This window comes from Pristis pectinata, chromosome 10, assembly GCF_009764475.1.
Source record: "Pristis pectinata isolate sPriPec2 chromosome 10, sPriPec2.1.pri, whole genome shotgun sequence".
Lineage (NCBI taxonomy): Eukaryota > Metazoa > Chordata > Chondrichthyes > Rhinopristiformes > Pristidae > Pristis > Pristis pectinata.
In genome coordinates, this window is record NC_067414.1 from 26101446 (window position 1) to 26121672 (window position 20227).

The 20227-nt window shown below is 37.9% G+C and overlaps 1 protein-coding gene across 5 annotated transcripts in view; it reads right to left on the reverse strand.

Moving 5' to 3' along the window:
• Positions 1-6141: 6141 nt before the first annotated feature.
• elovl4a (ELOVL fatty acid elongase 4a) overlaps positions 6142-20227 on the reverse strand; it is a 47910-nt gene continuing 33824 nt past the window's right edge. For all 5 annotated transcript variants that reach the window (XM_052025375.1, XM_052025377.1, XM_052025376.1 and 2 more), the window contains exons 5-7: positions 19910-20081; positions 14470-14597; positions 6142-12364 (exon numbers count right to left, since the gene is read on the reverse strand). In XM_052025375.1, the coding sequence (XP_051881335.1) occupies positions 12080-12364; positions 14470-14597; positions 19910-20081 (585 nt within the window). In that variant the 3' untranslated portion in view covers positions 6142-12079. The remainder of the gene's footprint in view (positions 12365-14469; positions 14598-19909; positions 20082-20227) is intronic.

The following is a 20227-nucleotide window of genomic DNA, read 5'->3' on the forward strand; positions in this document are numbered from 1 at the left end:
TAACTTAGGTCTTCAACCTTAAGGTGTGATTAGATGGATAAGATCAATTACTGCTGGTGAAATACTCCCCAGTAATTCTGGTTTATTTTTGACCCACACATGTGTTATGTTTGCTCTGCTGCTGTGCTCTTCGAAAGGACCTTTATTAATAATCATGCCCTTCTGGGAAAAGCATCTATGGAAACAATGGATTAGAGCAATGGGAATATAACTTGAAAGATCAGATAAAGAAAGTAAAAATACACAACTGATTAAACTGTCACTTCAGGATTAGGAATAATATGCATATGCACCATATGTGCTTTATCAGATGTCAGGACATGGTATCACAGAGTGCACAGATACAGCTTCTTACTGTAAACTTCTCTTGGTTCCTATTGTGTTGTATTTAGCATTTTAGGGTATTGTGTGAGATGCTGAATGGATGCATGCCCTCTCTTGATGGTGGTGAGAAGCCATTGTAGTGTATGTCTCGGGGGGAGTGGCTGAAGGGCAGTACTGGCAGAGGGGTAGGACAGCTTGAATTAGGAAGATAAGTGAGTTGGTGAAATGTCTTTAGGCCAAAGACTGAAGAAATCTGACGACCTCATGACTCACTGGTATCCTCTCATGAAAACTGATGATTCAAGCAAAAAGCAGACTAAATAGAAATTTTTGTGAAGATGTGGCAGTAGATGTGAGATCAAGAATATAATTTGTTGCTTCATAATTTTCATTCAGGATGGTTTGTATCCTATAATTCTCATTGCAGTTAGTTGTTCCGGCAGTGGAGTAAAATATTGATACATGAAAAATTAAAATGGTGCTTCAAATCTTTGCCTTTCTGCCAGTGGCACGGAGTGTTAGACCTACTCTGGAGTTAGTCTCTCTGTCAGACCCGACCTTCTCTGTTTTCTTTGAGATCATGAATCACTTTCTATCTTTCTTTCACTTTTTAAAAAAAATAACAAGTCATTGAGAAACGAGGTGATTAGCACTAACATTAAACCTCGTCACAAATACCATCACTTTGTTGAGAAACCCGTCCCAGGTTGTTGGTGCTGAACATTTTATGAAGTAACATCAATGCATGTTAGATGAAAATAAAACAAAATGCATATGCTAGAAATCTGAAATAGAAACAGAAAAGACAGGAAACACAAGGTGGTACAGTGGTGCAGCTAGTAGAGCTGCTACCTCTTAGCTCCAGAGATCCAGGTTCAATCCTGACTTCCAGTGCTGTGTGGTGTTTGCATATTCTCCCTGTGACAGAATGTGTTTCCTCTGTTTACTCGGGTTTCCTTCCACATCCCAAAGACATATTGAGAAAGTGTATAATGAAAGGTTAGGAGAGTAAAAGTAAAACTTACATTACAATGGCTTCTCACCACCATCAAGAGAGTAAAACTCAATATGGGTTGGTAGGTTAATTAGCTACTGTAAATTGCCCCTGGAGTGTAGGTAAGGGGTGGAATTTGGGGGAGTTGCCATGATGATATGTAGCTGATGAAGCCGTCTGATTGAGGCAAAGCAACACGTGCTGATACAAAAACAGAAAATGCTGGAAACACTCAGCAGGTCAGGCAGAATCTGTGGAGAGAGAAACAGAGTTAACATTTCAGGTTGAAGACACTTTGTCAGAAATGATATCAGTGAAGTCACCAGATGTTTATCACCATGGCAACTGTGTACTCACCCTACCAGAGATAATCGCTTTGTCCTACCCATCCTATCTTCACCCTCTCTGTAATTTAAAATTAACTTGTTTTCTCTCTTTCCCACCTCTGACACAATCACAATTGCCATTCTCACATTTCCTATCATGAACTGCTCACAGAAGCAAAGTCCTGCATAGCCATGGGCATCTCATTTGTAAACCCCATCCCTCGGTAGTAATGGTTTGGGAGTGCAGCGCAGCACATCTCTCCATGAAACTGCTGCGAAAGGGTTTGAGAGCTGACCTTTGTCCCTTTCCTCAGCTGACTTGGACATTCTGCATAATTAAGAAAAACTGATAATTGGACAAATAAAACTTTAAGAATGTATAAATTTAGAAACTAAATCACTGAAGAACATGGTGTTAAATTTAGTTAAATGATTTTAATTTTAAAAACAATTACAAGCTTTTAACTAAAAGAAAATAAATGTGAATTATCAAATTCTTGCTTCCTTTGCAGCCATTCCTCCCCATTGGAATGGATGGAGGAGCTGTATCTGCAGTAGGACTGCCCTAGTGTAGTTCTCTGAGTAGGACCCCAGTGTAAGTGCTGGGGAGTTGCCCCATCTTTGCACTTTGCTGCTGCAATCCACAAAGTGTCCAATGATGGAGCTTGAAGGGAAGTGGCTAGCAAAGTGTGGCCAGCAAGTTTGAGTCTTTCTATTAATGCCATATCCACTGGACACTGTGCGGATTCATTGGCATTTCCACCCTAAGTCCAGGACAATGCTATACTTGGATAGAAATCTTACATGGAACTTATAACTAACACAAAGGCAATTTGTAATGTTCAGAAAATGAGAAAGCCTTTTCACCCAAATGTTACTGATAATTAATATTAATGGTCACTTCAATCCCTTGTTCTTTTTCCATTCTCTCTTCTTGTACACCCGCAAAACCTCCCAGAAAACCTCAACCCACTGCAATTTGCCTACCTCCGAAACAGGTCTACAGTGGACGCCATCTCCCTGGCCTTACACTCATCTCTGGAGCATCTGGACAGTGACAACATCTATGTTAGACTATTGTTTATTGACTATAGCTCTGCCTTCAATACTATAATTCCATGCAAACTCATCACCAAACTCTGAGACCTTGGACTCAACACCTCTCTCTGCAACTGGATCCTTGACTTTCTGACCAACAGACTGCATTCAGTGAGGATAGGCAGCAACACCTCCAGCACGATTATTCTCAACACTGGTGCCCCACAAGGCTGCGTTCTTAGTCCCCTATTCTACTCCCTATAAACTCATGACTGCGTGGCTAGATTCTGCTCTAACTCCATCCACAAGTTTGTAGATGATACCACTGTGGTGGGCCGTATCTCAAATAACAAAGAATCGGAGTACAGGAAGGAGATAGAGAGCTTAGTGACATGGTGTCATGACAACAACTTTCCCCCAATGTCAGCAAAACAAAAAAACTGGTCATTGACTTCAGGAAAGGGGGCGGTGTACACGCACCCATCTACATCAATGGTGCTGAGGTCGAGAGGGTTGAGAGCTTCAAGCTCCTAGGAGTGAACATCACCAATAGCCTGTCCTGTTCCAACCACCTAGCCGCCATGGCCAAGAAAGCTCACCAGCGCCTCTACTTCCTCAGGAGGCTAAAGAAATTTGGCATGTCCTCTTTGACACTCACCAACTTTTATCAATGCACCATAGAAAGCATCCTATCTGGATGCATCATGGCTTGGTATGGCAACTGCTCTGCCCAGGACCGCAAGAAACTGCAAAGAGTTGTGGACACAGCCCAGCACATCACGGAAACCAGCCTCCCGTCCATGGACTCTGTACATACATCTCGCTGCCTTGGTGAAGCAGCCAGCATAATCAAAGACCCCACTCACCCAGGACATTCTCTCTTCTCCCGTCTCCCATCAGGCAGAAGATACAGGAGTCTGAGGGCACATACCAACAGGCTCAAGGTCAATTTCTATCCCGCTATTATAAAGCTATTGAATGGTTCCCTAGTATGATAAGATGGACTTTTGACCTCAGAATCTACCTCATTATGACCTTGCACCATATTGTCTACCTGCTGATCATGTCACTTCCTCTGTAGCTGTGACACTTTACTCTGTATTCTGTTATTGTTTTTACCCTGTACTACCTCACTGCACTATGTAATGAATTGATCTGTATGAACAGTAAGTAAGTCAAGTTTTTCACTGTACCTCGGTTCAAGTGACAATAATAAACCAATACCAATGCACAATGACATTGTGCTTTCAAGACTTTGGTGCTATCTAGGTGCACATAAGGTGTGTAGGTTAGGAAACTTAATGAAGCATTTCTCTATATTCCCTCCCTATTCATTGCCACCTATTTTAAACATGTATTCTGCTTCATTTAATTATTCATATTCACAGTGAAACTACTTTCAACGTTTCTAATTTTACTGCAGCATGTGAATGAGGCTGATTCGCAAGAGCTTAACAACACTCTGCTTAGCAACAAGGTCCTGAATTATAGCGAAGGAAAACTTTGGGTTGAATCTCATTGTTTTTAATACCTGAAAATTAGAAGTCATTTGAATCACAACAATTACATATTTGGATCAAAATCAAATTTACTTGATGCAAATTCAATCCAAGTTGTACTTCAGTAATGTTGCAGAAGCAAACAGAAGTAGGAATAATGAATAATTAAATTTTAATTTACTAGTTTAATCTACAGGGACACAAAGGTTTCTTAGTGATCCAGGTGTCTCAAAATCATAAATGAGATAGAAAAGAATGGGTTCCTAGTTCCACCAGACCCATCACACAAGGGGATATCTTCTGTGGCTGGAGAACATCACAATAGATGCGCCAGCCACAAGAAAAGACCAGAGGTCAATTAAGGCTCATCCTTTGAGTATCCTATTTCCCTAATCATTAGACTTAATCATGATTGGAGTACTCCAATATTTTTGAGCCCATTGCTTGGTTGGTTGGAGTCTTACAGGGATTTATCACTTTTTTTAGTGAATAAGATTCCATTATTGTTTTTAAATTTTATCAAAATGAAGCCCACCTATGCATATATTTTCCATATATTTTAAGTAAATGAAGCCCATAAAGAACAGCTTTTTGACTACTATTTTGACTACTATCTTGACTATACTAATGAACCACACTGGTGATATCAGAAGTCTGATGAGGACAAACTCCAATCTATGCTGCAACTGAAGCAGATTTTAGTTCCTGCCCCCTTAGAATAATGTTATGAAAATATTTTTTAAAAACTTTGCAAAAAGTATATTTCTATCACAAATGTGCAGTGGTACATACATGCATAGTTTTCCCATTATACAGCACTGGTATGTGCTCCAAAAAACTTCACAAGTAGTAGGTAGCGGGGCCTCTGGTGCATTTTTAGGTGCCTTTTCCATTCTTCCCTTTGAAATGCCACACACAATACAGTTAGTGAATTCATAATGAAAGTTAGAGAATTGCAAATGCATTTGTTTATTTTTTCCTATTTTCTTAGTTTAACTCCCAATCAAATGTGATTCATGTTTGTTTGAACTCTGCAACTTTTATCCATGTTTGACTTATTAGCCAGTTACATAAATGCATTGCTCTGGTTTACTACAAACATATATGCAACACAAGAAGCCTTTTCCTCTTCTGCCCTGTTCCCATGGAATGATTTATTGTGGCCAGGCAGGGTGTATTTTAAAGAAAAAGTGCTCTGAAGCCTACCCAACCCAATCCACGCATTCCTCGAAATAGGTAGCCACCAACTCAATTTTAAGGCGGCCTGTAAATGGACAACTGGTATACTGGGAGGGTAACAGGATTCTGTAGCAACAAACAATCTGCTGGGGGAGCTCAGTGGGTCGAGTAGCATCTATAGGGGATGAAGGAATTGTGGATTTTTCAGGTTGAAACCCTGCATCAGGACTTGGATGAGTTAAAGTAATAACATATTTTTGAGAATAGATCCCAAAATCCTCCTTACTGCACCACTTTCTTCAGGTGTTACTTTATAAAACAGAATATGAAGTGCACTTTCTCAGAAATTCTCTGTCCAAATAGTTTTGATGTCACAGAACATGCTTATGAAACCATTTTGCACCAGGCACTAATAACCGGTGACAGGATTTTAATGACAATTGGGGAATTTAAGTTCAAATATTAAAATAGGATTTAAAAATTTTTCGTCTTTTTAAACTTCTGGATTGTTACCAACACATCTCCCCCCAGCTGACCCAATAGTTTTACTGATGTTCTACAGGTAAGATTGAGCTACTTTATGTGCGTCTCCAGACTCACTAATGTCATTACATGCTGCCTCCATTCAAAGGCAATAAGGGATGGACAATAACTGTTGGCTTTAGAGTGATGCCCAAATGTTGTGAACAAATAAATAAAAACCCCTTTCTAAACTAGATACTGTACTTGGTCCAAGCTTGTAGTCTATGAGCCATAATGAATTACAGAGGCAAAAGACATGTAGCAGTATTCCATTTTATTTCCACAACTGCAGCAAAACATTTGCATACAGAAAGACTGCGTACAGTCATATAAACTTTCCACTTCTTGGCATTATAATACTGCATACTTTCAAGTTTACACATATATGTGGACTTAAAACTTTCAACAGTGAAATTCTTCAATTAATTCACAATTTGACAATACGACATGAAAGGGCCAAGTCAATACACAAAGTCAAACTTAGATGTTCATGGAACCCCATACACCATTCAGGGTTCTCTACCAAATTCTTTGCTCAGTGGATTTTGTGTACTTGAAATACATGTTGTCAAAATGAGTTTGTCGTGAATACATCCATTACTTTAAATTATCACTCACTTTGAGAAAGGAATTCAAAGTGGTGAAGTACTACTTGGTAGATGAGAAGACCCTGCATCTTATCTTTACGTGTGGTAAGTCAGCATTTGAAGCTACCCATATGTGACCCTTAGGTAACCAGCAGCAAAGTTACAGGCAAGTCCATGCACCAACTGCGCTACATCAACAGCTTACTTATCAACTTTCATTTGCATGCGGAATATAATGGAACATTATGTTCCACAAAGTAATAGTATCCCATGAGGTAACAATTCTTCCCGAGTTGCAAATTTAAAACAGCTTTGTAAAGTGTAAATCTGGAACAAGCACAAATAGTGTCAACAAAAAGTGATCTTAAAACTGCCAGCAATTTCATTTATACATTATTAAAACACATAATGCAGCTACATTTGTCCAAGTTATTTGAATTAAAATTTGGTTTTAATTTAGATTTTGTTGCAACTTAATTCAGACTCCTTTGTTAAAGTTATCCAGAAACCTTTGGGAAGAGTCCACTTACAACTTTGAGTTTGTTTTGTGAGTTGGCTTATGCTCACAGTAAGATTATGTCAGTGCAAAATAAACAGATCAGAAAAAAAATTTAGCATTCTTCAGCTTTGTTGTACTGAATGTAATATTTATAGGTGTTTTTCTATTGCTACCACATTTGCCCCTTCACAACAATGCAAAAGTTACAGTATAATTCTGGAGATAAATTGATGAAACACCATTTGACAACTCTGGCTCATACTGCTTGGGCATGACTCATCGGGCATTACCTCAACACATTATTATTTTACACTCCTGGGTACAATGAAATTCCTGGGCACTTTGTAAACACAAAGATTCTTTTAAGATAAAAAAGCTTCCAATGCTCTCATACAAAATTTCTTACAGGGAAATCTCAGCAGATAAAAAAATAATTAAAATGGGTGATGCAACCTTGAGCAAATTGATCTTCATTTCCTTGAATCCAGCATTTTGGGTATGTGTTTATTCAAATAAATGTATAAAATATAACATTGTCTTTTTGGTATAACTGGCAAACTTTCCATCATACATCATTCACAGGCTTGTAAGATATCTCAATGACTGCTTTTAATGCTGTTCTTTGACTAAATGGTGGTAGATGCCACCAATACAGTTTGAGGAGCTCTGGATTTCCCCCTTCAATGTAGGCAAACAAATTTAAGTTTTTTTAAAATATTAATTTACCAATAACTTCCTAATCAGGAGGTGATCAGTCACCTAACAAGCTACAGGGTAACACATGCAACAATGTTTTTCCGCACTACGATAATCAATTATTTTTTTAAACAAAAAACTGGCCACTGACCCACTTACAGATCAATTTGAATAAAGAAAAACCACAATGTTTTTGATATTATTCTTCCATTTGATTTGTTCTGTTTCCCCGACTCCACTGTCATTCCCGCCGAACTGTTAAGCACTCTGTGAAATTACATTCCAAACTTTTCCTGAATGTATCCTTCTCATCAGAGATTGAGTGCTTCAATAAATCTGAACCTCAAAACCAATGTGTATGTTGTGCTGAAATCTCAACAATACCTAGGAAAGACTCCTCTGTGCATTTGAAAGACTGGATTCATCAGGTTTACTTTTGTTGAGTGCAATCATGATAACCACTGACAAATGATTTCCACATATGTTAAAAACAAAATGTTGAGATGGATAATCATATAACTACTACGGTTCTATTAAGTAATTCCATATCCAATGTTTACCAGGAGCAGTCATTTATTTTACAATTAACTAACCAAGATTGCTTTTTAAAAAAAATGCAACTAGTAATATTCAGCTGGAAAGCGTTCAAATTATTTTAGTGAACAGTACTGTTATTTGACAGATTTCACTTAACAGAAAATGGAGTACTGCAGTATTATAATAAATTCTTCAATAACAAGCATTTCAATAAAGAATATATGTAGAAAAGATTTATAACATGCTACATTTAAATGGTATATCCAAAAGCAGCATTTAGAAGAAAAAAAACTACAGATGCATAGGACTGTTATTACATTTTTATGCATCTTTACTGTTTTCACCTCTTAAAAAATTCTTCAAAATTATGTAAGAGCAGATAATCTGCAATGTATATTTCTCCATTAGAGTTGTAATCAGTTGTTCAGGTTTCTACCTCCATCTTAAGGGACTGACAGCTTTGTGTTTAATCAAAGCTAATTCAGTGCCTTTAACATTAGTGCTCATGAACTTGTTTTTAACCGGTCCAAACATTACCTCGTGATACAAAATCCAAATCATTTCCCAAGCAAACAGCTAATGGTAAAAGAAAAAAAATTAAACTGCTCTCATTAACTGAACATTCCTATACACAAGAAATCTTCAATCAACATTCAATTCATGGGTGCAACTAATTGTGTCGTATGATATTTAGGAGTTGGACCTCTCTGCATAGTATTCAAATATCCAAATGCTAAATAGGAAAAATCTGTACATAAATGAAAGTACTTTTAGAACTAGTACGCAAAAGAAAAAAGACATATTGATTAAATTTCTGACTCCATACGGTGTTAAAAATACAATATCAGCAGTAATGGCCAAATATTTCAATTACATTTAATCTTATAAAGAATTAAAACTACAACAAAAAGAAGAATCTATGTCAAACAAGGGGACAGGGAAGTCCCCTATCAGTGGTGTTCTTAAATAAATTAGATCACATTCACAGAGCTAATTCTTACTAAAATATGAACTGAACAGAAAATCTTCTGAATTAATCAAGTTCTAACCCCAGAATTAGAAGTTTTGAATGGAGGTTCATGTTTCATAACATGACCCAGATATGAAAGTCTATAGCCATTAGCACTAAGACTGGCTTTCCACAACCCAGTAGAATGACATGCTGATGCCAATTAGGATTTCATCAACTTAATCACCAGTAAAATTAAATCTAGGCAAGGTGCTGCTCAGGCTTAACAAAGCCTTCTCACCTGCATCAGCAGCCACTGAATTAAGAAATTTAAAGAAACATAATCCTGTTCAGGTAACCCACCTACAGTGCAAACATTTTAATATTAAAATGACCAAAATAAATTGGACTACTGTGCCACTCACACTCCAAATTTCTGGATAGTCAAGCGTTGCACACGTCACAAGCATTTTTTCCTAAGTAATATATATATAGACATTCTATACTCACTACATATTAAAAAAAAGGCTCAACTGATGAGAGTTTAAAAAAAAAAGTCCCTGTTTTAGTTACAACACTGCACTGGTACATTTAGAAAAGGTTTTACTTCATCAGACCAGAATTTTATTATATTTTTTTTTTAACAAGTCAGCAAACATAAAATATTTTGATATCAAAATCCAAGATTACAGTATAGCCCTTAAATCTTATTGTTGGATGTGTTCACAAATATATTGTTCCAATTTTATATGGGAGCTTTATCTGGTTGCAGGTCTATTTCTTTTTCCTGCAGCTTAAATCAGTGTTAGCATCTACTACTAGCACACTACATGACACTGATACCAGCTTAGATTTGTACTGGCTGTTTGTTGATTGGAATATCACCACTATAGTCTTATTGGGAAATAAATCTGCAAAACTATCTCTATGGCCTTCATTCATAAAAGTGCCACATTAGAATATGGGAGGTAAAGGGCAGCAAAAAAGCATCTTTGTGAAAATATGACTCAACGGCCCTCATGTCAGAAAATAGACCAAAACCAGATCATGCATATACAAATACAAACATCTGATCTACTGTCATAATCATGAAGGAAGATTTTGTCTTTGTGCTATAATTAATACAGCTAGTAAACACTTTTGTAGACAACATTTTACCATACAGAGAACATTTTGCATCATGAATGTGCTTATTCAGACAATACAGTAAATCATCCCCAAAAAAGGAACACTTTACTTGAAACTAGGTTGTTCCACCCTTGATTAAGAATTATTTAGCCTAGCTCAACTCTCAGGCCATAAGCTTTAAATCTGTGTAACAACTTGAATTATAATTGTATAATCTGTCTTTTGTGCTGTTCCTTTGCTTTTTATTAAAACCACAAAAAATTGGAACATTTTAAACACCAACTTTCTTTTGCCATAATTAAAGACTCTTACTTCATAGTAGTCTGTTGTAACGTGCATGAAAGTTGATTATAATTACCTCACCTTTCACTTGTCTGTTGTTCTAAACTATGGGCAACTACTGTTACAATTTAAACTTAGAAACAGAGGCCTCATGACAACAGAGCACTTTTTATTTCCATTACCTTAAAGTATGATTTCATTATTTAAAATTATTTTTAATTAATTTTAGAATGTAGTACCTGTTGCAATAAACAAATGTTAACATTAAATAAAATTTTGAAATCCTAATTGCACACAGTAACAGGCTTTGTTGTCACAGATATACTTGGATGTAATTCTGGAATTTAATTTGAAAATATTTTTCTGTTTAAAACATGCACTCTTCTCTGATACAAACCACTGTTTCTCCAAGAGTATACTGTGAAGAAAATGCACAACTCACTATAGATCTTCATAATCTGAAAGACAACTTAATTTCGTATTTCTGACATAAGTGGTATGTGTGATTTTGTGACTTGCATCCTGTCCCTGTGGTTAGATAGGTTTTTGCAGATTGGTGCTAAAGTCAAAGTGACAGAAAAGTCCAGTTTCATTGAGTTATTAAAATGAACAAACTCAACCAGAGGGATCATGAAGACTAGTGTTCTTAGAAACCAGATGGAGCACTGACAGGGGAATCACCATTAAGTGCTTCCCCTTCTTAAAGGAGAAACAGATGACCAATATTTAATATCTAAGATCACACAAAGAACATGCTCTGCAGAGTTGGGTACAGCTCCTTTCAAAAAGCTGCTCTCCAGTGTCTGCCACTGACAAGGGAAGGAAATTAACAGGTGGGGATGCTTGAATATGTTGCTCTCTAATATACTGTACTGATTGAAATTAATAGAACAATATTGGGATCTTGCTGAAAAGAAATGCAAGATCTGTAATGAAGTTTGGAGTTAAAAGTTTATGTTGCTACAACAAATAATGTCTTTTTACAAACATCCAGACTGACCAACACTGCCAACCTTACTCTACGTTAAGATCTTCAGTACAATGATACCTATTGGATCTAATGAATACTAGTCATTTCCTTGACATTCCTATGAATTTCTGGATATAGACTGTAAACAAAGGATACATCTAAATGTCTCTATGCAGTAGAAAATGAAGACATGAAAAAGCAGCATTACAACTGAGGTAGAAGTAAAGGAAAAAGCTATTTTGCAAGGACCAGTAGAACAGCAAACTTAACATTTAAAAAATTGATATAATTTATATTTGAAAAGGGCAAAAGTCATGTTCCTCTTTCAGTGCAATTCATTTAATGGTCAATTTTCTTGTCTATATTTATGTCAATACCAATGTATTGAACATAAATTTCATTTAAAATAAATACAATAAATTACAAAGATGGCAAAGGGTACAATAGATTCTTTCAAAGCCAGCTGGAAATGCATGCAGCCATCTTTTGCTGACACGGACTATTTGATTCTAAAACATAATCTTTTACTTAAACCTTTGCCTTTGTGTCTTATTCACGTTTGGCTTTTCCTTTTTTCTTCTTTTTCCCATTTTCTGCCACTAGCCTGTTTTCTGATTTGATTATTCCATTAGCCATTGCATTGCCATTCACAACCACTTTTCCAGTTTTGATGTGCTCTCTCTTTGGTTCCCTGTAGGTCTGGTAATAAAAGTTGGCGAAGAGGATGATGAAGGAAATGGCATAAGCGATCAGTGCCCAATGCATCCATCTTGGAAAAGGGCAATCAATATATAGGGAGTACGCAGTATGACCTATGGTTACATGAAACTGTACCTGTATTAAGAGATAGTAATATTTGTAATAGGAGCAAACAATATTGTTAGATCCAATGTCAAGATATTAGTTCCTATTTTTCATATTATTTTCCTCTCTCTTGCATCTTACTCCAAATTATGAACATTTTTTTAAATGTATGGAACCATTGTTTTTGATCTTCTGCACTACAATGAAAATCCAAATACTTCTGGATTCATGTGACTGCTTTAAATGAATGTACAAACAATACAACATTCATTAATGTGGATAAATCCCCAGGGCCTGACCAGGTGTATCCTAGGACTTTGTGGGAGGCTAGAAGAGACACTGCAGAGGCATTTGCAGAGATTAATTGCTTCATCGTTAGCCTCTGGTGAAGTTTCCCAAGACTGGAAGGTGGCTAGTGTTGTTCCATTGTTTAAGAAATGTAGCAAGGACAAACTGGGGAACTACAGGCTGGTCAGCCTGATGTCAGTAGTGGGGAAGTTACTGGAGGGAATTCTGAGGGACAGGATCTACCAGCATTTGGATAGGCAGAATCTGATTAGGAGAGGTCAGCATGGAAAGTCGTGCTTGATGAACTTTTTAAAGAGTTTTTTTTTGAAGAGGTAACCAAAAATGTAGATGATGGTAGGGCAGTGGATGTTGTCTATTTGGACTTTAGCAAGGCCTTTGACAAGGTCCTGCATGGTAGGCTGGTCTGGAAGGTGAGGTCCCATGGAATCCAGGGAGAGCTAGTTAGGTAGATTCAAGATTGGCTCGGAGGTAGGAAGCAGAGGGTGGTGGTTGAAGGTTGTTTCTTGGAATGGAGGCCAGTGACTAGTGGTGTGTCGCAGGGGTCAGTGTTGGGACCCTTGTTATTCATTATTTATATAAATGATTTGAATGTGAATGCACAAGGCTTGGTCAGTAAGTTTGCCGATGACACAATATTAGGAGGAGTTGTTGTTAGTGAAGAAGGTTATTGTAGATTACAGGGGGATCTTGATCAGTCAGGGAAGTGGGCCGAGGAGTGGCAAAAGGATTTCAATACAGATAAATGTGAGGCGATGCACTTTGGAAAGTCAAACTAGTGTAGGACTTATACTATGAATGGAAGGGCACCTGGGAGTGTAATGGAACAGAGGGACCAAGGATTACAAGTGCATAGTTTGTTGAAAGCAGCATCACAGGTAGACAGAGTGGTGAAAAAGGCCTTTAGCACGCTGGCCATCATCAGGGCATCAAGTATAGGAGTTGGGATATAATGTTGCAGTTGTACAAGTCATTGGTGAGGCCACTTTTGGAGTACTGTGTACAGTTTTGGTCACCCTGTTATAGGAAAGATGTGGTTAAACTGGAAAGGATTTATGAGGATGTTGCCAGGACTAGAGGGCCTGAGTTATAGGGAGAGGTTGCCCAGGCTAGGTCTTTATTCCTTGGGCCATAGGAGAATGAGGGGTGATCTTATAGAGGCTTATAAGATCATACTGCTACTGCCACGTGCTCAATTTTGTGAAGTCTTGTAAGGTGTATACCTTTGGGAGGTGTCAAAATAAATATTATGCTGACTTCTCTGTAAGCCTTTTATGTGGCTTCTCATGGGGAAAAATATTTTTTGTAACCATATTCAGTTGTGCCACAGCCCTTTGACCCAAGGATTTTGGGAGGTCTGGTGCCAAGTGGTTCTGATGAAATTCAAACCAGACATCGAGCAGGTATGTCCTGCTTGATAGCACTGTTGACAACACTGCTATCACCATGTCGATAATCAACAAAAACTATCGTCCATTTTGGTATAAAAATACAACTTATTTTTTAGGCTATCATTTATAAATAAACAATCATGATTAACATACTGGTTTGTTTGCTAATATTTACATAATTTCAGTACGAGATAAGGTTAATGAGCATGAATGGCAAGTAGAGATGGTGTGCAATTAGTTGGTTTATTTAGAGCAGATAGTGCTCAGGTTCATTTGGCATATTATCTTTATAGTTAGTAACCAGTGTATAAAGTCATTTGTCTGACTGTAGTTAAACCAAGTGACAGAGAAAAAATGGGTAATAATAATCAATCCTCCTTAATGAACAAGTAAGTCTAATTAAAAAAATATAAAATTAATCTATAAGATTTAATTTACCAGTTGCAAGATGGTCAAGTATCGTTTCCACCAGAGATATTTCTGAAACTGTGGGCCACAAGCTGCTAGTCCATAGTACAAATACATAATAATATGGATGACAGCATTCATATGAGCTCCAAAAAAAGCTGAAATATCAAAATTAAAGCATTACAAAGAAATGCATTCTTCAGACTTTATGATTTATAACAACTAATTTTCCTATAAGGTCAAAATACAAGAAATTCAATCATGCAGAGAATATTTTGAGGGCTATGCGACTGAATTGTTGGGTGAAATCAACCATAATAAGTAGCTTATATAGCACACCAAAAGATTTGATTATGCTATTACATGCAAGCCACCTGTTGTATACCTGAAGTGCAGAAAGCATGCAGTGTTGACAAGAATTGTTGTGCAATGTATAATTGATACCTCTCCTATAAAACTGCTTCATGCATATGCAATTACTGTGTTGTGCATGTAGGATGCACACAGGAAATCAGTCAGAACAGCAAGAATAATCCTTCCAACTAGGCTATTTGAAGGGATGATCAATTACTTGGAGGCTAGTTGCTGCGTCAGAGCGGAGCTCACTAGAGTTAGTGATTATCAGTTTGGAACTGCAACATTAGTACGGAAAATATTTGCAAGTGTTGGTATTATAGTAAATAAGTGAGTACAGTGTCAGTACTGATTGCTGTAAATTATTATTCATTCAGCATTGAATGGTGAACATATGAGAGTAAGCAAAAAACTGCTGAAGGAACTCAGTGGGTCAGGCAGCATCTGTGGAGGCAAAGGGATAGTTGCCGTTTTGGGTCTAGACCCAGCATCAGGACTCATGTTGAGAGTAGGCTTTTTAATTCACATTTTTTGGGATGCAGGTGGCACTGGCAATGCCAGCATTTATCACCCATCCCTAGGTGGGTGGGTTGCTTTGTCCTGAATGGAATCAATGCCTCTTGAATGTTGTTGGAGCTGCACTTATCCAGGCAAGTGCAGTGTATTCCATCACACTCCTAACCTGCCTCTTGTGGTAGATGGAAAAGCTTTGGGGTATCAGGAGGCAAGTCACAAGTTACCTACAGTTGCACTTGTAGCTTCAGTGTTTATGTGGTGTGTCCACTTGAGCTTCTGGTCAATGGTGACCCTCAGGATGTTGATGGTGGGTGACCAGACCTGGGTATAGTCATTGAACGTCACGACTAGGTTGTCTGACTCTCTGGTTGAAGTTGATTATTGTCTGAAACTCTTTGGCTGAAATCTTAATTGCCACCCATCAGTCTATGGCTAAATTTTATCTAGGTCTTGTTACATGCAGGTGTGGACTGCTTCAGTTGCAGGGTAACTGCTTATGGAACTGAATGTGGGCAATCATTAATGAATATCCCCATTTCTGACCTCATGGTCATTGATGAAGCAGCTGAAGAACTTTGTGCCTAAGACACTCTCTGAGGACCTCATCAGGCTGCGATGATTGACCTCCAACCACAACTATCTTACTTTGCACAAAGTGTGACTCTGATTACTGGAGTGTTGTTCCCTTGGTTTCCGTTTTCAATCTTATCAGGGCTCCTTAATGCTGCACGAGGTAAAATGCTGCCTTGATGTAAAGGACAGTCATGCTCACCTAGTCTCTGGAATTCAGTGTTTTGGACCATGTATGTACCAGTAATGTGGGGTGGTATGGAACTGAGTGATCCTGGTGAAACTCAAACCAAACATAATTGAGCAGGTTACCATTGAGTATGTCCTGCCTGACAGCACTGTCAACAACATCTTCAATTATTTTGCCAATGATCTAGAGTAGACTGAATGGTCAGTACTTAGCCAGATTGGATTTTGTCCTGTTTTTTGTTGTATGATACAGTTATTGGTGGATCGACTTTGTTGCTGATCACACTGACTGTAACCCCTGGCATGAGGTCATTAAAAGTCTTCTGGCACTAGAACCATGTCCTGAAATTACTTGCAGCTAGTGAGCTCAAATGGGCAAAAAGATTATGTTGACACCTCCTAAGAGCCTGAATGCAAAAAATTATATACAAAACACCCATGACAAACTGTAACAGTTCCTCATAAACACCATTTTAGCATGCTTTCACATACGGTATGTTTAAATTTCCAGGCCAAAATGTGAACAATTCTGAAGATATTTTTATAGCATCAGTTGAAAGAAATCTAATTAGCTACGATTGTGACTCATCCCTGTAAATAGCCAAAACAGCTTTCAGGTTTTGAAATTTTCTTGTTTGACTGAGGCTTTTGTATGGACTCAACATGACTCTCACTGTGCATTATAATTCTGCTACATACTTCAGAGATTTTGGATAAGGTAACCAAATGTTGAAATAGTTATCTAAGGATATTTCCATGTTTTAACTAACACCGAATTACAGGCTCTAAGAACACGGACAGATTTGCGTTTCCACTCATGACACCACTTATCACAGGCAGATAAAGGCGTGATAAGTGCATTAAAAAATACAGTATTCTATTTTCTGGGATCACTCATCACAGGATACCCAGTCTCTGACCTGTTTTGTCATGAAGGTATTTATGTAGCTGGTTGAGAGAATTCCACAGGTTCGCCATCTTGTGAGTGAATAAATTTCTCATAATCTCAGTCCTCACTCATATCCTCACATTGTGACCTCTTATAGACCATCTCCTGGTCTGAGGAAATATCGCAGTTATAATACTAGCGTTTTCCTGATAGTGTGACAATTGCCCTGTCCATGAAAATCAGTCAACTTTCTGTCAGCTGCAGTGATAGAAGGTATCATTGACAGTGTTTTCAAGCAGCATTTAATCATCAATAACTTGCTCACCAATGCACAGTCATTCACCAGGAGCACTTGACTCTAGACCTTATCACAGCCTTGATCTAAACATGCAGAGTTAACTTTCAGAAGTAAGCTGAGACAATCGTGACAATCAGAAAATTGATGGTGCAGGGTTTGGCAATGATCAGAGCAGATGGTTAGATTTTCTCTTGTTGGAGGTGGTCACTGTCTGGCATTTGCATGGCACAATATTACTTGAAACTTATTAGACCACATTGTATAGGTCTTGTTGCATGCAGGCATGTTTCATTTCCTCGAGTTGCTAAAGGAATTGAACACTGGACAATCAGAACATCCCCACTTTGGATGTTGTAACAGAAAGAAGGTCATTGTGGAAGCTGCTGAAAATATTTGGGCTTAGGCCAAATAGCCTAGCAACAACCTAGCATTGGGATGTTTCACCTTCAGCAACCACAACCATCTTCCTACGTGTGAGCTGTTACTCTAACCATTAGCGTATTTTTCTCTTGATGCCCTCTGACTTTATTTTTACTTGGGCTCCTTCATGCCACACTTGGTCAAATGCTGCCTTGACGTCAAGGGCATCCACTCTCAGCTTACTCAGTTACCAGCGATGGAGGACATTTATCAGGCTCGATGTTGGAGCAGGGCTTTAAACATTATTCGAGAACCAGCTCACCCTGCTCACTACCTTTTTAAACTACTCCCCTCTGGTAAGCGATACAGGACAATACATGCACACACTACAAGACTGAAACACAGCTTTTTTCCCCAAAGCTGTTAAATTGTTGAACATGGACTGATACCTCTTATACATACATACACTTACTATGTCTTCCCCCCCTTTACTGGCTGGACTCATCATGATGTTATTTAACATATTGATATGCTGCTGAATATCATTATTATTATCATCATGGTTCATTTGCAAGCTGCCTTTTTATATTCTTTTTAAACTTTATACTTGTGTAAGCATGTTTGTTTTATTTTATAGTTATAATTGCTCTTATGAATTTACTGTTTTGGTTTTTATTAGGCAAGGGAGTACCATCGTAATCTCGTTGTGTTGTTGTTGCAACAGTACAATGACAAATAAAGAAATACTAATAATAATAATAATTGTCACACTATCAGGAAAATGCTAGTATTATAACTGCGATGTTTCCTCAGACCGGGAGATGGTCTATAAGAGGTCACAATGTGAGGATATGAGTGAGGACTGAGATTATGAGAAATTTATTCACTCACAAGATGGCGAACCTGTGGAATTCTCTACCAGGGAAGGCAGTGGAAGCCAAATCACTGAATATAATTAAGGCAGGTAGATTTCTAGGGGCAAAAGACATCAATGGGTATGATGAGAGAATGGAATATAGTATTGAGACAGAGTATTGGTCATGATTGTACTGAATGACGGAGCAGGCAAAAACGGTCAAATGGTCAGTTCCTGCTCCTATATTTCTATCTATTAAAAAAATGCATGCCTAGAGGTGTAACTAATTCTAGAGTGTAAGTTTCAGTGCTATAGCCAGAATGTTATCCAGTCCTCTAGCCTTTGCAATATTCAGAGCTCATAGTCATTTCTTGACAACATGTGGATTGAATTGAATAGGCAGAGGACAGACTTTTGTGATGGTAGTCATCTCAGGCAGAAGAGAGATGCATCATCCACTTGGCACTTCTGGCTAAATGTTGCTGCAAATCCTTCAGCTTCGTCTTAGGCACTTGCATGCTGGGTCCTAATGAGGACATGGGGTATTCTTGGAGCCTTCACCTTTTAGGCACTTAATTATGCACCAGTGTTCAAGACAAGACCATTTGTTAGGATCACTTAGCTCTGTCTAATGCGTTTGCTTGTGTCCTGTGTTATAGCTTTGCAAAATTAATTCTCATTTTTCAACATGTCTGGAGCTACTCTTATCCGTTTGCACTTCTCATCCAACCACGGTTGATACACCAGCTTAGAGGTAGAATGAATAAGATGAAACGATTAATTAATAGCTGGCATGATGGAGTGAAGGATATGCTAGGCCATAAATTCCACATTTCTACTACTGTAATCAATATTATTTCTTCTTTTATTTTCTTATGACAAAGGTGACCATTCAGTCCATGGAGCTGATTCCATTCTCCACCTACTTCTCTGTAACGTATTCTCTCACACATGCCAATCAATACCTCTCTGATTTGTCCCCCATCCACTTACACTAGGGTCAATTTACAGTAGCCAATGAATTTAACAACTAGCACATCTTTGGAATGTGGGAAGAACCAAAGCACTCAAGAAACCATTTAATTTACAGAAGGACTATGCAAATTCCTCACACACAGCACCAGAGGTTAAACCCAGGTTACTGGAGATAGCTGGCATCATCTGCAGTGCCACTGTGTGCCAAAAGTTCATAGTGTCTTATGGATATTGTTTTCAGCTGCCAGGTCTGTCCAAGTCTATGTCTTTCAACATTATGGTAGTGCCACACAACACAATGGAATGTTTCCTCAGTAAGAAATCTAGAATACCATACTGTATCAAGGTAAACTCATCTTCAATCTTCAGCAATGTTTTATAGTTCAAAACAATTTACATGGAGATTTAGTCCCCCTGATGAGCTGACATCTGTGATTATATCTCAATTCCATTTTGTACTTACATTGTCCTCCTGCTACCCATTTGATTCCGATCCACCAAAGGGTAAACATTGTGAAGTGATGATACACATGTAGGAAGCTGACCTGGTTAAATTTCTTCCTCAATATAAAAAATACTGTATCCATGTATTCAATCCCTTTTGAGACATAATACCACCACAAGGCTGAAGCTATCTGTGGTGGACAAAAACTATAATTAATACAATAACTTTAACAATTACAAAAATGTAAAATTCACAACAAGTTTCATAAGTGATATTCTGTAAATAATGTTAAAGGTAAATCACAAGAAGCTGGCCAGTGTATGAAAGAGGCAAGAC